Genomic DNA, 15,692 nt, shown 5'->3' on the forward strand with positions numbered 1-15,692 from the left:
ACGTTCCAACCGGCAACGGCCATCCACCAAATTAACCAAACACAACTACACTGAAGCGCAGGCAGGGAGGGCCACATAACGAGTCGAGCAATTCAAGCTAACTTACCTGCGCGACGTCGACTTGCATTAACAAAACTATAGGAAAACAAATACCACGCCTGCTCTGAATTACAAGATGTTTTGGATACTTCAGTATGGGCTATATAAAAACTAAAATGAGTAAACAAACACATTAAAATAAAGAGAGTTTTCTTTATTCATTGCTTTGATTCATCCTTGTTATTTCTGTTTCAATGGAATTTTTGTTTATATGTTTCCCCCTATGCAGATGAGTTTTACAATATACTCCCTCTGTCCGAAATTACTTGTCACAAAAATGGTTAAAAATGGATGTATCTAGAACTAAATTATGTCTAGATACATTCATTTATTCGACAAGTATTTCTGAACGGAGGGAATAACTCTAAATCATATTAGAGCACCTACCTAGGATAACTCAATGAATTACAATCACGCTGAAGAGTATCAGCAGGAAAAGGAGAAACGTATCCTTGGCGCAGTGTCCCGTCGGTGGAGGTCCCTGTCTTGCTGAGGACATCGCGGCCAACACCGAGGATCATATGGTGTTTTAGTCCTGCGAATTTATGTCTTCTAATCCAGCGGGTTGTCGTCCGGTACAATGAAGAAGCGTCGGTACAGCATCTTGGTTGTGTGACCTCACCACAATGCATCAAACGATGTAACATTCTTCTATACTGAGATGGGAGGTTCATGGAGTGCCAAGTAATGGTGCCCTTTAGTTTGAAAAATGTAAAAAACATATTTATAAGTTAAAAAAATGGAGATAAATTCTGTGAAGACTTGTATCTGTTCACTACGGATCCAAGATTTTTTTTAGAAAAAATGTATTTTTTAAGCTGTACAAAAAAACAAATTCCAGCCCAAAAACAAAAAAGGGGTCAATTTGAAATTACACATTTGTCTTTTCTTTGTACGCCACATGTGAAAGTAAAATTTATTAAATTTGGCACATACATAATACACGTGTGTGTGTTTACAAAAAAATATATCATTTTTTGGCGTTGTAGAAAATGTTTTTTTAAACGGGCACCATGGTGCCCGTGCACAACTAGCAATTTTCGCAGGTTCGTGTGGCTATTTTCAAAACGTTAAGTATGGTCCACATTGTGTTAGTTTTTTGGCCACAAGTATGGAGAAAAATTGATATGCAACACAAAATGTTAAGCTATTATGTTGCTCTAAAGTGAGCGATGACGATTTCGGACTAACTAGATGTAACCTTTTGTTTTATGTGAAATATTCTGTTTTTGGTTAGGCCAATATACTGAATTTGATGTACTTCATATGAGTAGTCAATCAAACTAGACACTCGAAAGAGAAAAAAGGATCACGTGGGTGATTGAGAGAATATTGTTTCTCCACCACATTGTAGGATTACATCATGACCTACCATGCCATGTATTGTTTTGAATTTCATGAAGAAAGAACGAAGCAACTTCTAAATAGAAAGCACAAGATATGTTCTTGTTTTTCCAGTGGACATGATACGTTTTGTTGCCAATCTTCTACACAAATACACCGATGAACATGGGTTCATACACACCCTACTGAATTGTTAAATCTATAAAAAAAATGTATGCAATTTTTGTTTTAACATACATAGTCCTAGAGGCTTACTCACGATTGGTTATGTCGTCCTTCAACTTTAGAATTAATTCTATTTTCTTTTCAAGGGTTATTATAGCAATTCACATTCCGTGCATAGCGTGGAGGCTATGGAGCAAACTCGAATCTTAGCGGGCACTATTAGGCCAGCTTCGGTTTTTTCTTCTCTTTTATCTCTACCTTTTTTCATGTTTTATTTTCCTTATTGCTTTTATATTTGTGTCCTTTAAAAAATATTCACCAATATTTTTCTAAATGGGGAATATATTTCAATTCTTGCACATTTTTTCAAAATCATAAATATTTCATCAAAATCGTGAATATTTTCAAGTTACAAACATTTTAAACATTTGATTTAAAAAACCACAAACATTTTAAAAATTATGATCAATTATAAAACGGTGAGTATTTTTTGGAATTCATGAATTTTTTTATTTTTGTGCTTTTTTAATTCTCGAGGTTAAGTTTCTGGAATCACGCGCGTCCACGTGCGGCACAAACCACTCGCCGGCCCGTGGGCCCCGCACGCCCAGAGACGTCAGCGTCGACGTACCCACGCAGACACTCGCCTCACGGCTCACGGCTCACCCGCGTCGTGCAGACACTCGCTCCGCCAACCACACCCCACGACACCGCAAAGCGCAGCGGGCCCCACCCCCCTCCAGGCTCCAGCGTCCACGCGGTCCACGCTCCCACCCAACAGAATAAAAACCGTCGGGCACGCGACGGACGGCCACCAGCGCCCCTTCCCCGAGCGCCGGCCTCCAACAAAAAAAAAAACACACCAGCCGACGCGTGCACGCAGACGGTCCAGACGCCAGACGCCAGGCTCCAGGCAGACGCGGATGGGCAGCCTCGCCGGCGGGGTCGGGGCCAGGCGGCCGCGGTTCCTGTGCCTGCACGGCTTCCGGACCAGCGGTGAGATCATGCGGAAGCAGGTGGTGGGGAAGTGGCCCGCCGAGGTCACGGCGCGCCTCGACCTCGTCTTCGCCGACGCGCCCTTCCCGGCCGAGGGCAAGTCCGACGTCCACGGCATCTTCGACCCGCCCTACTACGAGTGGTTCCAGTTCGACAAGGTCCGCCCGCCTCCCTCCACCTTCCCTTCCTCCCATGTCCCCATTGCCTCATCGATCTGTTCTTCCCAATCTCTCTCGTGCGTCCAAGTTCGGCCCCAGAATGTCGGCCCTGCGGATCTGAGTTTATTTTTTACCCCCGTTATATTCATGGAGCTTTTTTGCGCTTTGAAAACAGGGATTCACGGAGTACAGGAATTTCGACAAATGCCTGGCTTACATCGAGGAGCTCATGATCAAAGAAGGGCCCTTTGATGGACTAATGGGTTTCTCCCAGGTAACAAGACTGGGATCACCTCTTCCCTAAACATATTTGTTGTCACTAAATTGTCAATTAACGAGTGCAAATTGTCATGGTAATACCAGGGCTCGATTCTATCTGGCGCACTTCCGGGGCTCCAAGAACAAGTAAGCTGATGGATTATGATAGCCTTACCACATCAACTCCAGTTCGACTGTTCCACTAGTAGTTCTTCCTAAGATAGAGTATGCTGAATTGCTGCTGGAGCTGCAACTTTATTTAGCTCACCGTTCTGTGTTTTGGTGGCAGGGATTGGCCTTGACTAGAGTTCCTAAGATCAAGTACCTCATAATCATAGGCGGCGCCAAGTTCCGCTCACCCGCAATAGCCGATAAGGCCTACGCCAACATGATCAAAATCCCCTCGCTTCACTTCCTCGGTAGTACTTCCATATGTTCTTCACAGACCTGTTCTTTACAGTTGCCATGCTGGTTGGTTGTTGGCTAGCGTATCTTCCCAGCTGCTTCCTTGGCGGTGTGTGCGGATGGCTGTCTCCTTATCATATTTATTTTCCAGCCGGCATGTATACCTCATGTGCAGTTATGTTCCAGTGTTTATTATGTGATTAGGATATGTACTTAAAGTACTCACACCAACTGTGTGATTCTTTTGTATCATGCTTACAATTTTTTTTTCCAAAGGCTTTATGCATCCTAACGACAGTACTCATGAAAAAACCTCCAAGAGCTCGATATATTCTAATGATGGTGCACAGCATATTTTTAGGGGATACTTTACAGAGGAAGGATATACCATAGGATCATCATGACATAGTTTACACTCTGAACAATCTATATTGTGTGTGTGTGAGATCAAGCTTTAACATATTATCTGGTGACACCATTTTTGGGGGTATTTTAGTCGATAGTCAAATTCTCATGTCATTCCATGTTGAGTGTTTATTTTGTAAGATTTTAAGCCTTCTTAGGTCAACTGAGTAGCGAGCAAGTAACACGGGACCATTAACACACCGGTTTATTTCATGTGCAGGCGACAATGACTTCCTTAAACCCCATGGTGAACAGCTCATAGAGTCATTTGTGGATCCATTCATTATACGTCACCCAAAGGGCCACACGGTCCCAAGGCTCGTTGGTAAGCTCTCATATTTCCATTTTGCCAAAGCTCCTCTGAACGGCGTAAATTTAGGCAGTGAATATCGATCCAGTTGTAGTGCTAGTTTTGATATTAAAAGAGTTCAGAAGAGATCAGTAGGTAAACTGTGAACATCAGATATTTGTGATTGGAGGCCACGGGATCACAAACTATAGCTGGAAAATAAACTGCAGTATTGCTCTTTCCATCTAATTCAGAGTTTGATATGTGAACCTGCTGAACATATTTCTGGATGGAAGAAATTTAAATAGCTCGTAGGGTTTAAGCGACCTGTCAGTTTCTTGGTTCACCGTTCTGCATCGATATGAACGCCCTATAAACTTTCTGATGTAAAATCACGCTTGTTGTTTTATGCAGATGAGACGAGTTTGGAAGTCATGTCCCGTTTCCTTGACAAGATGGAAAAGGAGATATCTGAACTTCCATCCGTCAAGGCTGAGGCCGAGGCTGAAGCAGCCGCTGATGTTGACGAAAAAGAAGTGTGCATCTGATACCACCTCAAGGATTAGTGCCTGAATACACATCAAATCAGTATATAGGCAAATCACACGGCTGTGACCTCCTTAGTTTTGTGTTGTTGCAAGTGTGTGATTATTTATTACTCCCTCCGTTCCTAAATATTTGTCTTTGTGAAGATTTCAATAAGTGACTACATACGTAGCAAAATGAGTGAATCTACATTCTAAAATATGTCTATATACATCCGCATGTGGTAGCCATTTGAAATATCTAAAAAGACAAATATTTAGAAACGGAGTGAGTACTCAATAATGATAGCTATCGTCTAGCTCTTTGCCACTACTCGTTCACGTCCTATGGACCTAGTATATTTTCTCGTGTTGATACTGTATCTCTACAGTACTGTATTAACAAATAGGGCACTGCTACGCTGATATTTGCATATTATCCGCCGCCTCGATGATCGTTGGATGCCCGAGCTGATAGCTGTCTGATGTAGTGTCCGCACCCTGCATGTCCATTCGTTACTTCCCGCAACAAACACTCTCTTACAAAAACAAGACTGCATGCCCATTCATTACTTCCTGCAACGAACACTCTATTACAGAAACAAGACCATATGCCCACTCGTTACTCCCCGCAACAAATGCTCTGTTGCAGAAATAAGAGAAATAGCAGGGAGCACCACCATCGCCACATCGGCCAGAAAATGGGAGAAGGGATCTCTGAACCATACCTGCTTGAGTCGTCGCCAGCCACCGTCGATCCCGAGCCAGTCGTCGACGCCACCACGTTGGATAAGCCCCGGTCGCCCAACGCCTTGCGCCGCCGCGTCTGCCGCCCTCCCAAATCTAGCCGCTCACACTCCCAGCCACGCGAGCCCACACTTCTATGGGATGAAACCCTCCTTCTGTTATCCAGTTGCAGGAAACGAACACGCCTCTAGCAAGACGCGGGAGTGCTCTTGACCGTCTGATAAAGCATAGATCAGATGGCCACGGAGACGGCCGATGGGTGCGCGCAATCAGCCGGTAGAAGGTAAGTTTTTCCCTAACAAATAACATGAGAGAGAAAAAATAGAAGTACATGATCCGTGTAAATACATGTCGAATAAGCTAAGCTAAGGAAGAAAGAACACTCTGTACAATTTACAAAAACTGTACAGAAATAAAGAACAGACGGCCCCGGCCAACACTCACCAAAGCCATCTCATCTTATGTGCTTTCCAAGCCAATCAAAAAATTGAAGCATGCAATCACCCGATTGGCAAACCATACAGAAGCAATAGCGCGGCGCAAGCTACACCATATACGTACAAACCAGAGGAGCGCAGCAGCGATCCAAACTCGAGAGAGATGGCCGCGGCAGCTCACCTCCGTGGTCACGTCGTCTTCAATTCGGCGAGCAACGCCCGGCGTCACACGCAGGCCCCCGCCCCGTCGCTCTCGCGCGGTCGCCTCCCAACGGCTCGAAAGCCGCCCGTGGCTCGCTGCCAGCGCCACGGCGTAGGGGCCTTGGAACTAGACGACGGAGCGGCGAGGCGGCCGGCGCCGCGGTTCCTGTGCCTGCACGGGTTCCGCACCAGCGGGGAGATCATGCGGAGGCAGGTGGCGGACAGGTGGCCCGCCGGCGTCACGTCCCGCCTGGACCTCGCCTTTCCCGACGCGCCCTTCCCCGCCGAGGGCGACTCCCCGGTGCGCGGCGTCTTCGACCCGCCCTACTACGAGTGGTGCCGCTTCGCCGGCGAGGTCAGTCCGGCGGGCCTCCGTCAGAGTCAGACTAGGTAGCGCGTGGTTGACTTTTCAGCTAGACTGACAGACAGGATCACTTCACACCCGTTCGCTATTGAACTTAGGTATGCTCTTTCCTTTTGTCGAAGTGGAATCGTAGAACAGAATGTGATACGATGAGATAGAATGCAATAGAAATAGAAACAAGGATAGCGAACGGGTTACCTACTCCTAAGGGTCAAAGCAAGCCCTTTAATTCAATTCTTTATTCTTACATTAAAATTCTTACATTAAAGAATGAATAAAATCTCCCCAAGTAGGATTCGAACCTACGACCAGTCAGTTAACAGCCGACCGCTCTACCACTGAGCTACTGAGGAACAAGGGAGGATTCGACCTCCTAGAGTTCAACTCCCGCTCTCAACCCATGAACAATATGAGTCCGAAGCTTCTTTCGTAACTCCCATAATTTCTTCGTAGTGGCTCCGTTCCATGCCTCATTTCATAGGGAAGCCCAAAGTGGCTCTATTTCATTCTATTTCACTTCCTAGCACTTCCTATCATTTAATATCCATCCCTTTGGTCTTATTGACATAAGAGATGTCATTTATAGTCTATCTCTTTCTATATATGGAAAGTCAAGAAATTCTCATCGAAACATCGAGAAATTGTGCATATAGAAAACTCTAAAGAAAGAAAAAAAGGAGACCCATGCCATGATTTTCAAATCTTTTCTATTTAGTAGTCTAAGTTTCTCGATGAGGATAATTAATTCGGTCGTTGTGGTCGGACTCTATTATGGATTTCTGACTACATTCTCCATAGGTCCCTCTTAGATCTTCTTTCTCCAATCTTGGATTAGGGAAGAAGGAGATATTCGCGACTACTGGCGATTTCATTATGGGGCAGCTCATGATCTTCATATCGATCTATTATCCACCTCTGTATCTATTCTTTCTTAGCTAAACAGGTGGAAGATCTATCCAATTTGGTTATATTATATCATGGACTCGAAAAACGGATCTGAATTTGACTGAAATGCACGATCTTCACAGGTATCACTTTTCACGATACCTAAAAGGTGGAATAGCGATTTTCGAACCATTTCCTATAAGAGAATGGTTTCCATTACTTTGAGAAATGGATTCTTATATCAAACTATAGCTATTGCATTAAAGAAGAAAAGAAACTAATAGAAGTCGAAGACGCGGAATGATAGTGAATAGAGAGAAAGATTCTTCTGATTTTCTTGTTTCTATCTACTAGACGCCGTAGAGAATTGAGAATTTTCATGTCTTTCAATTCTCGTACTCGTAATTGGAAAGTTCTGGAAGGAGACCCATCATTTTGCAATGAAAACAACATATAAAACTCTGGACAATTTCGAAATCAGGCCAAGCGTCTTAATACATATGCAAAAAAATTCATTATTGGCCCACCATTGATTAGAAGATTTAGCTTGTATGAATCGCTATTGGTTTGATACGAATAATGACAATCGTTTCAGTATGTTAAGGATACAGATGTATCCACAATTCATTTAGAGTTACTTAATAGTCTATTTCTTATACCATATCTCTATCCCGTGAAATTCTCGAGCCAAAAGATGGATGCATATGCTGTGTTTCATTTTGCTAAATGATATCAATTAAATGGTGTATCAATTCCATAAATTGCATATAGCAATAAATAAATCAGCAAAATTCTTTCTAATATTTTAGATAGAAGAAATGTTTCTTCTATCTAAAATATTAGAAAGAATGTACCCTTCTATCCAAATCCAATTTGCATCGATAAAATAAATCCAAATTCCAGTAGTAGATGAATAATTGCAAATTTGTGTGTGTACGAGATTAGAATAACTTCAAAATAACTGACATAATTTTGTATTTTTCCTGATCAGAAAAATACATGAGAAAGAAAGGAGGTAGAAAATTTTTTGGATTTATGGTTAAAGAAGAAAAAGAAGAAAACAGGGGTTCTGTTGAATTTCAAGTATTCAGTTTCACCAATAAGATACGGAGACTTGCTTCACATTTGGAATTACACAAAAAAGATTTTTCATCGGAAAGAGGTCTACGAAGACTTTTGGGAAAACGTCGACGTTTGCTGGCTTATTTGGCAAAGAAAAATAGAGTACGTTATAAGAAATTAATCGGTCAGTTGAATATTCGGGAGCAGTAATTTAATCGTTCAAATTTTTTTCTTGTTTTATTATTTTTTTAGTAGTCTTATAGTAGTCTTAGATTTTTCATTTTGATGAGCCTCGCTTTGAGGAATTCATGGAATAATCCATTTTCATGGAATAATGAATTAAGGAAGAAAGGATATGAGTCTACCGCTTACAAGAAAAGATCTCATGATAGTCAATATGGGCCCTCAACACCCATCAATGCATGGTGTTCTTCGACTGATCGTTACTCTCGATGGTGAGGATGTTATTGATTGTGAACCCATATTAGGCTATTTACACAGAGGAATGGAAAAAATCGCGGAAAACCGAACTATTATACAATACTTACCTTATGTAACAAGGTGGGATTATTTAGCTACTATGTTTACAGAAGCAATAACAGTAAATGCACCAGAATTCTTGGAGAATATTCAAATACCACAAAGAGCCAGCTATATTAGGGTAATTATGTTAGAATTAAGCCGGATAGCTTCTCACTTGCTATGGCTTGGACCTTTTATGGCGGATCTCGGCGCACAGACTCCTTTTTTCTATATTTTTAGAGAGAGAGAATTAATATATGATCTATTTGAAGCTGCTACAGGTATGCGAATGATGCACAATTACTTTCGCATCGGAGGAGTAGCCGCCGATCTACCTTATGGATGGATCGAGAAATGTTTAGATTTCTGTGATTATTTTTTACGCGGAGTTGTTGAATATCAACAACTTATTACACAGAATCCAATTTTTTTAGAGCGAGTTGAAGGAGTAGGTTTTATTAGCGGAGAAGAAGCAGTAAATTGGGGCTTATCGGGACCGATGTTACGAGCTTCTGGAATACAATGGGATCTTCGTAAAGTTGGCCGGCATCGAGGAGCTGATGGTGAGACAAGGGCCGTTCGACGGACTGTTCGGCTTCTCTCAGGTGGTAAACTACTTCAAATCGATCTTCGTTTCAGACATCAATCATCATATTCATACTACACCGATGAACTGATGAGTACTACTGTGATGTGATCATCATATTCAGGGCGCCCTCCTGTCGGCCGCGCTTGTTGGGCTCCAGCAACAAGTGAGTTGTTAATCGTCCTCCTCGTCTCCTGCAGTTCATGCTACTTGCTGGATCCACTGCTATCTGTCAATGCGTAGTTGCGGCTTAATCGACCTGAACATTCTGTTCTTGTGTTCTTCTATGGCAGGGGCTGGCCTTGAACAGGGTTCCTAGGGTGAAGTACGTTATGATCATATCCGGTGCGAAGATCCAGTCCCCGGCATTGGCCGCCAAGGCGTACGCCAACAAGATCAACTGCGCTTCGCTTCATTTCATTGGTAACTGCCATGTTATTATCATCTTAGCAATTGTCAGCAGAAGTGAACAACTGCAAATCTGCAATATATGGCTGAAGTTGCAGTTATTTGCGGGCAGGCGACGGTGACTTCGTGAAAGCCCACGGCGAGGAGCTGGCGGACTCGTTCGTGGATCCGCTTGTCATACGCCACCCGGCCGGGCACACGGTCCCCAGACTCGGTAAGCGCGCCTGGCCCGTAGATCTGGAAGAGAGCATTTGGGTTCATGGCCGAACGGGACCGGAACGTTCAGAAAGAGCAAGGGAAGGTTATTGACTGAGTTTTGCTGGTTTACATTTTGTTTTCTGTGTGCTCGACATTTGCAGACGAGAAGGGCCTCCAGGCGATGCTCAGCTACCTTGACAAGATCGAAAGGGATCTGGCGAGAGATTAATCAATTGTGCTGACCGCCACTCTGTTTCATGAGTTTATGGCATAGCAGACTAGTAGTAGTAACATCTACTCCCTCTGTTCCTAAATATTACTAGCCTTTTAGAGATTTTTATATGAACTACATATAGATGTATGTAGACGTATTTTAGATGTAAATTCATCCATTTCGCTCCAATGTAGTCCATATTAGAATCGCTAAAAAGACCTATATTTAGGAGCGGAGGAAGTAACATGGATGACTGACATTTGAAGACCACGATAACCGTTTAACACAAGGCTGCGGAAATGTATTAGGTTGTTACCATTTCCATTCCTATGAATAAGAAGCGGTCGCATTTTGAGATTTAACTAAATAGTGGAGATCGTGAAAGCCATTTCATTTGGCAGGGGACAGTTCTGAAGATCAAGAAGGTGTTGGGATAGGCGTATGCAAGGGGGCTAGGAGGATCTGCTTGAGCTCTATTCTTTTACGTGCTCTGGGTGTGTGAGCTCAAATATGAACTTCCGGTTTTTGCTTAGGCCTAGCAGAGCTGTGTTTCAAGCTTCCTGCGTGTAGTTGTTGTCTGTCTGCCTCATATGTTCCCAGGCTTTCTTTTTCTTTTTGCCATTTCCACTCTTTAGTTTCATGTAATAGATGAAAATCGATGAGGAGGCTCATTGTCTCAAAAGAAATTTGGCGCAAGACAATGTTCTTATCTATAATTGTGTAACTCAAAACGTCGATATTTGTTTAACTCAAAACCGGATAATACAATGCTCTAGTCTTGAGATGTGCGTGTGTATAGTGGCGTGCATGTGTGCGTGTGCTTGGTGATTCTAAAAAGTTATGAACAATATGAATTACCTCCTTAGATTGAATCACTATTCAAACAATCAAGCAGTTTTTTTAAAATTTTATAACATTTTCTTGAGCATTCTTTTGGGGCATTAAATCAATCCCCGCCGCCATTGACTACCCAATTTTGACCGTCCATCACCATCAGCATCGAGCTTCATCGTGCATTGCCTTCAATTGTCTGTCGTCTGCAGTTGGCCGTCGCCAACGGTCGTCACTTGCCACTGCCCACCATTGTTCATTTTGTTTTTTTAATGTAAAAAGGGAAGAGACAGAGAGGATTTGGGAGCTACGGTTGGAATGCCATGTGAAAATGAGGGCCTCAAAATAGACAATGAGAACCCCAAATGGTGTTCAGTGAAGAATATGAGGTTATGTTCTTTTAGACAATTTTTCTTGTTTTTCTTTTTTGAACTGGGGTTATGGTTGAAGTTGCTCTAAAACACACGTTGTCTGGGCCGGCTGGCAGCAGATTGCAGAAAGGGCACGTTTCCGGCCCAACAATAGCGGCGACTGTGCAACCAAAGCTCAGCACTTGTAACTGTACACACCTCTCTCTCAACGCCTTTTCCCTCTAGTTAGGGTTTCGCCTCCTCTCGCCGCCTCTAGCGACGTTGAGACTTTTACCTCCCTTCTCTCCGGCAGAGGCGGGATCTGATCTCGGGTCACCGTGGGGGTAGCTCTGTCCGCCTCCCAGGCCTGGATCGATCTTCTACCTTGGGAGGGTTAGGGTTTTACTCCGTGGAAGATCGGTTTTTCGTGATGGCAACCCATGGAAGTACTTCAGCATCTGATCGTAAAGGAAAAGGTAACCTGGAGGAGATGATGCAGGAATTGGCCCTCAAAGAAGACTGATGTCTACTACACAACCTTCTTCTTGTAGACGTTGTTGGGCGTCCAAGTGCAGAGGTTTGTAGGATAGTAGCAAATTTCTCTCAAGTGGATGACCTAAGGTTTATCAATCCGTGGGAGGTGTAGGATGAAGATGGTCTCTCTCAAACAACCCTGCAACCAAATAATAAAGAGTCTCTTGTGTCCCCAACACATCCAATACAATGATAAATTGTATAGGTGCACTAGTTCGGCGAAGAGATGGTGATACAAGTGCAATATGGATGGTAGATATGGGTATTTGTAATCTGAAAATATAAAAACAGCAATATAGCAAGCGATAAAAGTGAGCGTAAACGGTATTGCAATGCGTTGAAATAAGGCCTAGGGTTCATACTTTCACTAGTGCAAATTCTCTCAACAATAATAACATAATTGGATCATATAACTATCCCTCAACATGCAACAAAGAGTCACTCCAAAGTCACTAATAGCGGAGAACAAACGAAGATATTATTGTAGGCTACGAAACCACCTCAAAGTTATCCTTTCTGATCGATCTATTCAACAGTCCGTAATAAAATAACACGAAGCTATTCTTTCCGTTTAATCTATCATAGAGTTCGTACTAGAATAACACCTTAAGACACAAATCAACCAAAACCCTAATGTCACCTAGATACTCCAATGTCACCTCAAGTATCAGTGGGTATGATTATACGATATGCATCACACAATCTCAGATTCATCTATTCAACCAACACAAAGAACTTCAAAAAGTGTCCCAAAGTTTCTACCGGAGAGTCAAGACGAAAACGTGTGCCAACCCCTATGCATAAGTTCACGAGGTCACGGAACTCGCAAGTTGATCACCAAAACATACATCAAGTGGATCACGTGATATCCCATTGTCACCACAGATAAGCACATGCAAGACATACATCAAGTGTTCTCAAATCCTTAAAGACTCAATCCGATAAGATAACTTCAAATGGAAAACTCTATTCATCACAAGAGAGTAGAGGGGAAGAAACATCATAAGATCCAAATATAATAGCAAACCTCGCGATACATCAAGATCATGCCGACTCAAAAACACGAGAGAGAGAGAGAGAGAGAGAGAGAGAGAGATCAAACACATAGCTACTGGTACATACCCTCAGGCCCGAGGGTGGACTACTCCCTCCTCGTCATGGAAAGCGCCGGGATGATGAAGATGGCCACCGGAGAGGGACCCCCCCCTCCAGCAGGGTGCCGGAACAGGTCTAGATTGGTTTTCAGTGGCTACGGAGGCTTCTGGCGGCGGAACTCCCGATCTAGGTTTCTTTCTGGAAGTTTCTGTATATATAAGAGGTTTTGGCGTCGAGAACAAGTCAAGGAGGTCTCCTGGCTGTCCACGAGGCAGGGAGGTGCGCCCAGGGGGGTGGGCGCGCCCCCCACCCTCGTGGGCAGCCCGAGACTCTTCGGGCCCAACTCTTTTACTCCATGGCCTTCTTCTGGTCCAAAAATAAGCTCCATCAAGTTTCAGGTCAATTGGACTCCGTTTGGTTTTCCTTTTCTATGATACTCAAATACAAGGAAAAAACAGAAACTCGCACTGGGCTCTAGGTTAATAGGTTAGTCCCAAAAATCATATAAAATAGCATATAAATGCATATAGAACATCCTAGATGGATAATATAATAGCATGGAACAATAAAAAATTATAGATACGTTGGAGACGTATCAAGCATCCCCAAGCTTAATTCATGCTCGTCCTCGAGTAGGTAAATGATAAAACAGAATTTTTGATGTGGGATGCTACCTAACATAATTATCAGTGTAATTTTCTTTATTGTGGCAAGAATATTCAGATCCATAAGATTTAAGACAAAAGTTTAATATTGACATAAAAATAATAATACTTCAAGCATACTAACCAAGCAATTATGTCTTATCAAAATAGCATAGCCAAAGAAAGCTTATCCCTACAAAATCATATAGTTTGGCCATGCTTCATTTTCGTCACACAAAATACTCCCATCATGCACAACCCCGATGACAAGCCGAGAAATTGGTTCATACTTTTTAACGCGCTTCAGCCTTTTCAACCCTTACGCAATACATGAGTGCAAGCCATGGACATAGCACTATGGGTGGAATAGAGTATGATGATAGGGGTTATGTGAGAAGACAAAAAAGAAGAAAGTCTCACATTGATGTGGCTAATCAACGGGCTATGGAGATGCCCATCAATTGATGTTAATGCGAGGAGTAGGGATTGCCATGCAACGGATGCACTAGAGCTATAAATATATGAAAGCTTATCAAAAGAAACTAAGTGGGTGTGCATCCAACTTGCTTGCTCACGAAGACCTTGGGCATTTTGAGGAAGCCCATCACTAGAATATACAAGCCAAGTTCTATAATGAAAAATTCCCACTAGTATATGAAAGTGACAACATAAGAGACTCTCTATCATGAAGATCATGGTGCTACTTTGAAGCACAAGTGTGGAAAAGGATAGTAACATTGTCTATTCTCTCTTTTTCTCTCATTTTTTATTTAGGCCTTCTCTCTTTTTTCTTTTTTTTCTTTCGGCCACTTTTTTTTCGTTCGGAGTCTCATCCCGACTTGTGGGGGAATCATAGTCTCCATCATCACATGGGACAATGCTCTAATAATGATGATCATCACACTTTTATTTACTTACAACTCGATACTTAGAACAAAATATGACCCTATGTGAATGCCTCCGGCGGTGTACCAGGATATGCAATGAATCAAGAGTGACATGTATGACAAATTAGCATGGTGGCTTTGCCACAAATACGATGTCAACTACATGATCATGCAAGGCAATATGAAAATGATGATGCGTGTCATAATAAACGGAACGGTGGAAAGTTGCATGGCAATATATCTCAGAATGGCTATGGAAATGCCATAATAGGTAGGTATGGTGGCTGTTTTGAGGAAGATATAAGGAGGTTTATGTGTGATAGAGTGTATCGTATCACGGGGTTTGGATGCATCGGCGAAGTTTGCACCAACTCTCAAGGCGAGAGAGGGCAATGCACGGTACAGAAGAGGGTAGCAATGATGGAAGGGTGAGAGTGCGTAATATCCATGGACTCACATTAGTCATAAAAAACTCATATACTTATTGCAAAAGTTTATTAACCCTCGAAGCAAAATACTACTACGCATGCCCCTAGGGGGATAGATTGGTAGGAAAAGACCATCGCTCGTCCCCGACCTCCACTCATAAGGAAATCATTCGAAGAACACCCCATGCTTCAAATTTGTCACACAACGTTTACCATACGTGCATGCTACGGGACTTGCCAACCTCAACACAAGTATTTCTCAATTTCACAATTACTCAACTAGCACAACTCTAATATTACCACCTTTATATCTCAAAAAATTATCAAGTATGCAACTTTTCATAGTATTCAATTCACTTTATATGAAAGTTTTTATTATATCCCTCTTGGATGCCCACCATATTAGGACTAAATTCATAACCAAAGAAAATTACCATGTTGTTTAGGACTCTCAAAATGATATAAGTGAAGCATGAGAGTTCATCTATTTCTTCAAAATAAAACTACCCTCGTTCTCTAAAAAGATATAAGTGAAGCACTAGAGCAAATGACAAACTACTCGAAAAGATATAAGTGAAGATCAATGAGTAGTCGAATAATTATGAAACTATGTGAAGACTCTCTAACATTTAATAATTTCAGATCTTGGTATTTTA

At 42.4% G+C, this 15,692-nt stretch overlaps 3 protein-coding genes and 1 non-coding gene across 4 annotated transcripts; 3 read left to right on the forward strand and 1 right to left on the reverse strand.

Annotated features, from left to right (window-relative positions):
• The first annotated feature begins 2,418 nt into the window (after positions 1–2,418).
• LOC123189359 (esterase AGAP003155) lies at positions 2,419–4,818 on the forward strand. The gene is made up of 6 exons (XM_044601757.1): positions 2,419–2,762; positions 2,938–3,036; positions 3,126–3,167; positions 3,310–3,439; positions 4,051–4,155; positions 4,534–4,818. Exons 1-6 carry the CDS (start codon positions 2,532–2,534, stop codon positions 4,665–4,667), a joined length of 741 nt encoding a protein of 246 aa, XP_044457692.1. The 5' UTR covers positions 2,419–2,531; the 3' UTR covers positions 4,668–4,818.
• Positions 4,819–5,880: 1,062 nt separating this feature from the next.
• Positions 5,881–8,135, forward strand: LOC123189360 (uncharacterized). Its single transcript, XM_044601758.1, has one exon. The coding sequence runs from the start codon at positions 5,991–5,993 to the stop codon at positions 6,420–6,422; it is 432 nt and encodes a 143-aa protein (XP_044457693.1). The 5' UTR covers positions 5,881–5,990; the 3' UTR covers positions 6,423–8,135.
• On the reverse strand, positions 6,674–6,745 carry TRNAN-GUU (transfer RNA asparagine (anticodon GUU)). The gene has a single exon. It is a non-coding gene; the product is annotated as a tRNA-Asn (tRNA).
• Positions 8,136–9,406: 1,271 nt separating the features above from the next.
• On the forward strand, positions 9,407–10,537 carry LOC123189361 (esterase OVCA2). Its single transcript, XM_044601759.1, has 5 exons — positions 9,407–9,469; positions 9,572–9,613; positions 9,741–9,870; positions 9,968–10,069; positions 10,215–10,537. The coding sequence occupies exons 1-5, from the start codon at positions 9,422–9,424 to the stop codon at positions 10,280–10,282; spliced, it is 390 nt and encodes a 129-aa protein (XP_044457694.1). The 5' UTR covers positions 9,407–9,421; the 3' UTR covers positions 10,283–10,537.
• Positions 10,538–15,692: the final 5,155 nt, after the last annotated feature.

This window comes from Triticum aestivum, chromosome 2A (assembly GCF_018294505.1).
Source record: "Triticum aestivum cultivar Chinese Spring chromosome 2A, IWGSC CS RefSeq v2.1, whole genome shotgun sequence".
Classification (NCBI taxonomy): Eukaryota; Viridiplantae; Streptophyta; class Magnoliopsida; order Poales; family Poaceae; genus Triticum; species Triticum aestivum.